Source organism: Cololabis saira, chromosome 23 (assembly GCF_033807715.1).
Source record: "Cololabis saira isolate AMF1-May2022 chromosome 23, fColSai1.1, whole genome shotgun sequence".
In the NCBI taxonomy this organism is placed as follows: Eukaryota; Metazoa; Chordata; class Actinopteri; order Beloniformes; family Belonidae; genus Cololabis; species Cololabis saira.
In genome coordinates, this window is record NC_084609.1 from 9,604,487 (window position 1) to 9,612,906 (window position 8,420).

Here is an 8,420-nt window from a genome sequence, read left to right on the forward strand (position 1 = left end):
TATTGTGATAAAGTTCTTTATTTTCTGTAATGCAATTAAAAAAACAAAAATGTCATACATTCTGGATTAATTACAAATCAACTGAAATATTGCAAGCCTTTTATTATTTTAATATTGCTGATTATGGTTTACAGTTTAAGATTCAAATTCCCAGAATATTCTAATTTTCTGAGATAGGATATTTGAGTTTTCTTAAGCTGTAAGCCATGATCAGCAATATTAAAATAATAAAAGGCTTGCAATTTTTCAGTTGATTTGTAATGAATCCAGAATGTATGACATTTTTGTTTTTGTAATTGCATTACAGAAAATCACAATATTCTAATTTTCTGAGACAGTCCTGTACATATCAGTTACTGCTCATTTCAACGTTGGAGTGAAATGTTGACTCATTTCTATGACTAAAAAGCCTCAGTTCCATGTAAACGGGTGTGTAGCTGCACTGGTGGAGGTCTGCTGCTACCGCAGACCCAGAACTCCATAAGAGTTTTTGCTGCCTGATTCGTTGTCAGAACAGCATCATCTGTTTGGAAATCGCTAAATGAAACTTCCATTATAACTTCAGTAATAAAGAAAAAAATTACAGATTGCTTAACAGTTAATTTTCATGTAATCCCGTGCACTGTGATCATGTGTTCAGGGTGTGATTAACTTCTCCTATCAGTGGCCACAGGTCTCACAGGACGTGTCACGCTGGTGAGGAAGCAGCAGAGCAAAGTGCAAAGTGAATGATTGTATAAAAAGTATAAAAATACAAACTGTGATTTTCCCTTTTTGTATAAATAACAATCTCCGTGCATGCTTTCCATCAAAAATTCAGTCAGATGGCTCAAAACAGATGGTTTGTATAAAAAAAGCTTAGCGTGTGATATAAAAGCTCAGTAAAAAGCAAAATACATTAAAAATACTAGAATCCCTCCCAGTTTTGCTGGTAATTGCTCAGAGTTGGTCCCCGCAGTCCGTCCTCACTCGCAAGGTGAACCGCTGGAGGAGATGAATACGAGAGAAACTTCAGCAAACAGAGAGAAAGACGGAGCTCCTTGGGGTTTAAACGAAGCCTGATACTCACCTTGAAGTCGTGAATGTAGGTGAGGAAGAAGCAGATGAAGCAGAAGGCGACGACCCACTCGCAGACGGCGCTGGCGACGTGGAAGGGATAGTCCTGTGGGAGGACAAAACATTTACACGGATCCATGTGGGACACGGTGGGTTCAAATATCCAATGGGAATGAAAACAATCCCTGTGAACTCTTCATTCAGACTTTAAAACACCCAGGCTGACTCATATTTCCATCAAAACGAAAGACGTGGGAGGAACTGTTTCAAAAGACACTGAAACAAAAGAAAGGAAAATCCAACATGCAAACAAAAGTTCTGACTGCTCTGACTTTCCGTCTGTCTTCGCATCCAGTAATTTCCCAGATCACAGATGACTCAAATACTTAAAAGCAGCAATGAAATTAAACACGGTGACACTAACCTATCAGTTAATAGATCAACTAAAACAAGAACTATCGTTCAGCTTGTGGGCAGAAGGAAGTGGAGAATAAAAACATGTTCACAACTTTGCACGTTGGATTAAAAAAGCTGAAAAAATACATCCAAAAGACCCAAGTTGTAACAAATCTCTATTTTGACATAATATTTGCATGAATAGTGAGAAATGTAGGATTTATTTGGGTCTTGTTTGATAAATTAAAATGAACTGTTATAGACCCATAATTGTCCTAATTGTAAATCTGGTCTGCTTTTGTTGTAACAGGGATTTAGTGAAATGTCACTACTGTTGACATACGATGAGGAAAAAGCTTTTTATATGGTAACAAAGTCGTAACGTGACTTCAGCTGCCCACCTTATCTTCTGGGTTTCTGTGCAGGGTGGTTTGCTTCACAAAATAGGCACAAATGACGGCTGAGTTACGGGTTAAGGGAAAAGTGGTTCCATGAAAACGCATGAAAACTGCAGCTAACATCAATGCCTCAAGTCATGCACCTGTGCAGTTTAAGCAGGTTTGACCTGCGTGGAAGGATACTGGGGAAGAACGCAGCGGCGGCGATGGCCGCGATGCCCGTACGCACTCGGCACGTGCTCAAGGAGGAGTCGAACGGATACGCGTGAAACGATATCACCGACTGCAGGATGATATAAACCACACCGGGGAGGAAAAACGCCAGGGCTCCGAAGTCGTGGACCAATGTCACCGCCGTTTCCTGCACACAGATCAAAGAAAACAGGGCCCTTAAATACCATAGTGTTCAGAACCTTTGACCTTTAGTCATTATGTCTTTCTGTGAGATTTTCTATGGATATTTTTTACCAATGGTTGTTTACACATGGGAGCAGCTGATTGAGCTTTTTTTTTTTAAAGGGCTTGGGAGCTACTGTTGCATCGTGGGTCTTGACGGCCATGTTGGTAGCTATTGAAGTGGAGGGTAAACAGGTTGAGTCATAAATATGCCAAAAAATAAAGGGAAAAAGGAAAGAGAAGGAAAAAAAAAGGCAGATAACATATTAGTTCACTGCGACAAGCTATCAGTCGAGGGTGGATGCTTTTGAATGTTTTAGATCCATATGTGACCCTAAGTACGCCACCGCTGATCCAGCAGATCATCTTGTTTGTGGACTATATTTGTGGAAATATCTCGACTCAGGTGTGATTTAAAAAATGAATGAGTTCAGGACTTGAAAATCTTCAAGTCGTCATTCAAACAAAGGTATGCACGGTCAAACAAGTTTAATTACGTATGGATTTTGCACCTTTTTTTTTTTTAAATTCGACTAGATAAACTAATGTGAACAAAAGGAAAAAAATCGTTGCAAAACAGATAAACAGATATTACAGCTAAATGATGTGAAGCACGCTGGCTCCAACCATAATTATGTATTGAATTTATAATAAAATACAAACTACAAAAAAGATCAACGAGAGAGCAAGAGAGTAGCTGATGACATAGAGAACCAAACACACAGCTACCGACATGGCGGCAAGGGGGAAACGCGGCGTGAACACGATGCCTACTGTCCAGATTCAGAAGAGAGAAATCGGGGACACGGAGGAATTGAAGCAGGAAGAAAAAAAGAAAAGAAAGAGGAGGAGAAGGTTTAAACCATTTCTTTGAATCATCAGGAAAATGTGAAATTCAAATAGTCAAGTTCGGAGCGCTGACGAAGACAGATAAGGGCCGAAGTAAGCATCGTTTCATCAAGACATCGCTGAGGTCAAATATTTTGGGCTCCTCTGCTCGGCTTTTACAGATGGAGACTTAAATCAGTAAAAACGTGTTACTGTGAAGGAGCGCCTCTGCACCCTGGACATTGAACTGCTGCTTGTGAGTTTCTGTCCATATTAGGAAAGTTCACTGTTCCCTGCTGGTGCTGCATGTGACAAAAACCCCCATCCCACTGCATACCTGGAAGGATTTCAGCCGTGCAGTTATGAAAGCATACCTGGAAAGTAGCAACAATGCACATCCCGAAGCAGGAGATAATCCCAAGCCAAAGAGTGGTTTTATTGAGGCACGGTTTCAGCGTCACCCTGGCGTCCTCGCCCAGCTTCTCCACATACTTGTATCTTGCATATATGGTGGCTGTTCCTATGGAACAAAAAAAAAAGGTCACAGTGCATTTACCACAAAGCTATATGAACTCATGACTCTTACCCCACTTCCTCCGTTCCAGCTGCTCAACTGCACTTTCATTTTCTCAGTAAAAGGGGAAATGCGAGTAACGTCTTTGGAAAAAAGCCTGCTTCCTCCCTTGGGAGAGCCCAGCCTTGCCTAATAATGTGGGAGGCTCGTCGTCCTACCTGCACATGCCGAAACGAAGGTCATGAGGCCAAAGATGCAGCTCTCTGGGGGGTTTGCCCCTGTGTCACTGATGAGAGAGAGAGAGAACAGATAAATGTAGACGTCAAACACCGACAGCTTTCTGCATTTTGTTCCGTTTCTAACTTTAGTTGCTTTCTCTTACAATGTGAGTCTTCTTTTGTAGAGAGAAGTGAAAGAAAGACGCACAAAAAGCTCCAGAAATAACAGAGGGGTCAGCGCAGCTGGTTCCACCTTTCAGAAATAGCAATAAGGGACGCCCTGATTTCAGCAGTACAGGCGCCAAAAAAAGGGACATCCCCAAAACTTCTAAACTGCATAGAAATGTATTTATTTTATATGAAAAAACAAAATGCTTTGATTTAAAGTTTAAAATGCTTTAATAGCATTGAACTTGCATGACTGTACAGACAGCCAACCATATAGCAACTGAAATATCCTCCTATGCTATGTATGTCCACATCAGCCCAGATGTAGAATATACTGTAGCTACAGGTGAAGGTTGGAAAATTAGAATATGGTGTAAAAGTTCATTTATTTAAATAATTCAACTTAAAAGGTGAAAGTAATACATTACATAGTCTAATTACATGCAAAGCAAGATGTGTTAAACCTTTATTTGTTATAATTTTGATGATTGAATTGTTTATTGATTTCATAATATAGAGATTTTTTTGGGGGGGGGTTTATAAACTGTGAGCCATAATCACCAAAATTATAACAAATAAAGGCTTGAAATATCTCACTTTGAATGTAGTGGGAAATAATATATTTATTTCACCATTAGTTGAATTTACTACGACTGAAGTTTTGCAATATATTCAAATTTTCCAACCTTCACCTGTATATTATGACATCAATAAATAAGACAAATATATGTCCATGTTGGTTCAATAGGAACGCAGGTTTTAATAACAACGTAACAATTCCGTATTTCAAGGGACGGGTGGCAATAAGCTTTTAAAGTGAAGTTCACTCAAAGGAAAACGAAACTGACAAAGTTTCCTTATAATAGATTCGTGGAAAAAAGCTTGGTGAATAAAGCTGACCTTATGTAGGGGAAGATCACATCGACGTCGTGCCTGAACAGCGCGATCAGGTAGGAGGTGATGAAGGTGCAGGAGGACCAGACGACCAGGAACGCGGGCAGGAAGCACAGCCCCTGCTGAAACCAAAACATCTCAGAGAGAGAGCTGTTTTTATGCGGAACCTTCACAAAACTCCGTCCGTGGGGTTGAAACGACACCCATACAAGCAATAAATAAGGATCTCCGGGTCCAGGACGGCTTTAGTCCTCTGCCTGCTGCTGCTGCACGGATGCGTCTTATCAACAGTACAGTCACATGGCGGACGTAAAGTCTGATTTATGGTTCCGCGTTAAATCGACGCACTACGCCGTAGCCTACGGCGTAGGTAACGCGGCGATGCGCACCGTAGGTCTGCGTTGGGGTAACGCAGAAGCATAAATCAGCCTTTAACGAAACTGAACTTGGCAAGTTCACATACAATATACAGTAATCTCTTCCTCAAAACGAGCCACTGTGGGCAGGACCAGACAAAAGAAAAAAATAGTAACCCTCCCCTTTCTTTCTTTTGTCTTTTCTTTAAAAAAATCTATTTAAATCTATTTTAAGCACTTAATATAACGACAGCATAAGTAGATAGTAGATAAATACATAGATATATGGAGCAGATACAGCAGGGGCGAAAATCCCGGAGGGGACAGGGGGGACAAGTCCCCCCCATTAGTAAAGCTGTCCCCCCCTAGAATAATTTGAGACAGAATTAATAATTTTGGAACAATGCAGTAGTATTTAGTAGTGATGCACCAAAATGAAAATTTGTGGCCGAAACCGAAATCGAAAATAATAATAAACAGTAAAATCTCATTACACTTAAAACAGGACTCATCACTGGAAAAAAACAACAATTTTCACCTGTTTCAAGTAGATTTTCACTTGAAATAAGTAGAAAAATCTGCCAGTGGAACAAGATTTATCTTCTTATTACAAGCAAAAAAATCTTGTTCCATTGGCAGATTTTTCTACTTATTTTAAGTGAAAATCTACTTGAAACAGGTGAAAATTGTTGTTTTTTCCAGTGATGAGTCTTGTTTTAAGTGTAATGAGATTTTTTTTAACTAAAAATGAAACATTTTAATTAGAAATAAGACAGATATTCGTGTTAAGATTTTGGGTTTTTGCAGTGTATTATGTCAGATGTGCTGTATTATTGCCACCTTCCACCTAATACCATTGTTTTGTATTGCTCTAAGAAAGGTCTTCTGCCTGTTTGCGAGATAGAGATGGAAATGTCAAAATGCTGTATTAAAGGAAGGCTAAAACTTTTATTCCTTGTCCCCCACTGGATTTATTCTCTAAAATGTTACTGTTTATTGTCCCCCCCAACTATGAAACAGGATTTTCGCCCCTGAGATACAGTATAGTGTAAATAAGTATATTTATATAAATATTGATATGGGCATGTGTGTACAAATATATAGAAATATTCAACTATGTGTATGTATGTATTGGTATGTGTGTGAGTATAATTACAGTATATAATAATAATACTGTTATTTAGCAGTGTGAGTACAGTGTGTGAGTATTTAATACGGGTTAAATGATTAGTGAATGGGGGTAGGATTAAATAAATTTACACTTCTTCCTACTCCTTTTTTGCACATTCATTCGTAAATTAAGTTATCAAGTGCTAAAGGGATGAAATTATTTGTTTTGTTGTTTTGTTTTCTTAAACTTCTCTTGAAGTGTTGATTTTTTACATGTACAAAAATAAAATAAAATAAATAAAAAAATATAAATAATATAAAAGCCCCCCACGTGTTCCTGGTGAAGAGCATTTAAATACCGACTAAACTAAGTGGGTTGAAATGACTCGAGTGATTGGTTTTTGTGGCTGCAGGCATATCAGTTACAGGGAGTCATTACTTTTCTCTCATTACTTCTGTTGATGCTGCTCTTTTCGTTTCTGGACTCAAAACATGAAAGTGATAAAAACCTTTTCTTTTTAAATTTAACACATTTATTTATTAACAGATCATTTTTGAAAGCATTACATGTGAAATGATACAAAGAAAAATACAGATTTTCTTTTGAAGACCCACAATTTTCTTTTTTTATTATTTATCTATTTTAATACACTTTTTTATCATTATGTTTTTATTGTACAAAAAATAAAAAAAATCACATATATAATATGATGCATCCAGCATAATGATGAAACATCTCTCAGTTCCTGTATTGTGGATTTACTTCCAGTAAACCAACACATTAAACGGGTTCTGTGGGATTCCTGCTCTCGCTGCTCTTTCATACAGTCTGCTTCAGAAGTATCTGGACAAAGAAAAAGTTAAAAATCAATCAATTAAAACAAGAAAAAGTGCCTTGAGTGATGATCAGTACCGAGTCGTTTGCTGGAGCTATATGTGGTTCAATGAGTTCTCAATGCAAGTGATGAATAAACATCTTTCTTTTTTTTTTTAAACAACCCAAGACAAACAAACCAAGGCCAAAGCACAGAGTTTGAACCTGAAACATCTGGTGGATTCTCACATCCAGAGGTCTTCCAGCTCCAAACACTGCAGACTGAGAAGGATTGAAGCTAAAGTTTCTGAAGCTCATTGAAACTTGCCAGAGCCTGACTTGGCATCATCCCTACGAAACTGCAGGTTGAAAAGGACTTTTGTTTCCCCCCTCAGGCCTGTTATCCCAGGCGACTCTTCATGCAGTGAGACAAGAGCTTGATGGGAGGCCAGAAACGCAGCAGTCTCTCTGCTCTCAGGCAGGAACCCCGAGAGACCAACTCTTGGTTTGTCCCTGTGAGATAGGTCAGAATGACAGAAAATAGAGCTCAACAGCATTGCTTTTTCTTCTTGATTTTACCCATCCTCTGCACAAACACCTCTTGCAGAGTTTGATTTGCTTTAGCATTATTCATGCAGGACTACCTACTCTTGGTGAGCAACAACGTCATGATTTGATTTCCAGTTATCGTGACGTCACTGCTGGCTTTGCAGATTGTTTTGCTGCCTCCATGTGGCCAAGAAAAAAAACAACAAAAAAACTTCTCTTAACTTTTACTGACCCATCCAAGAGTAGAAACAGGTCTTTGGGTCCACCCCAAACTTCCTGAACTGCTTGGGCCTTCTGACCCACACAGCTCATGTTTTTGTCCCATGCCATTTAAAGCAAACACATACAAGGCAAGGCAAGTTTATTTATATAGCACAATTCAACACAAGGTAATTCAAAGTGACATTGACATTAAAAGTGGCAAGACATAATTAGACAGTAAATAACAAATAAGATTGAATAAAATTATGAATAAGATGATAAGAAAAGAAGTAAAATAATAAAAAGCACAAGCTGTTAAAAATTAGGGCAGTAGAGGACCAGGTAAAAAATCTTGGTGTTATTATTGACTCTGATCTGAACTTTAACTCCCACATCAAGTCTATAAGAAAATCTGCCTTTTATCATCTGAAAAATATAGCAAGAATTAGAGGCTATATGTCCAAACAAGACCTAGAAAAACTTATTCATGCTTTCATTTCTAGCAGGTTAGACTACTGCAAT

General features: G+C 38.5%; 1 protein-coding gene across 1 annotated transcript; it reads right to left on the bottom strand.

The window, feature by feature from the left end:
- Positions 1–270: 270 nt before the first annotated feature.
- On the bottom strand, positions 271–5,128 carry dram1 (DNA-damage regulated autophagy modulator 1). The gene is made up of 7 exons (XM_061714498.1): positions 4,875–5,128; positions 3,807–3,874; positions 3,449–3,594; positions 2,034–2,211; positions 1,854–1,912; positions 1,070–1,162; positions 271–984 (listed from the first exon to the last, which is right to left on the bottom strand). The coding sequence occupies exons 1-7, from the start codon at positions 5,003–5,005 to the stop codon at positions 940–942; spliced, it is 720 nt and encodes a 239-aa protein (XP_061570482.1). The 5' UTR covers positions 5,006–5,128; the 3' UTR covers positions 271–939.
- Between the last annotated feature and the right edge of the window lie 3,292 nt (positions 5,129–8,420).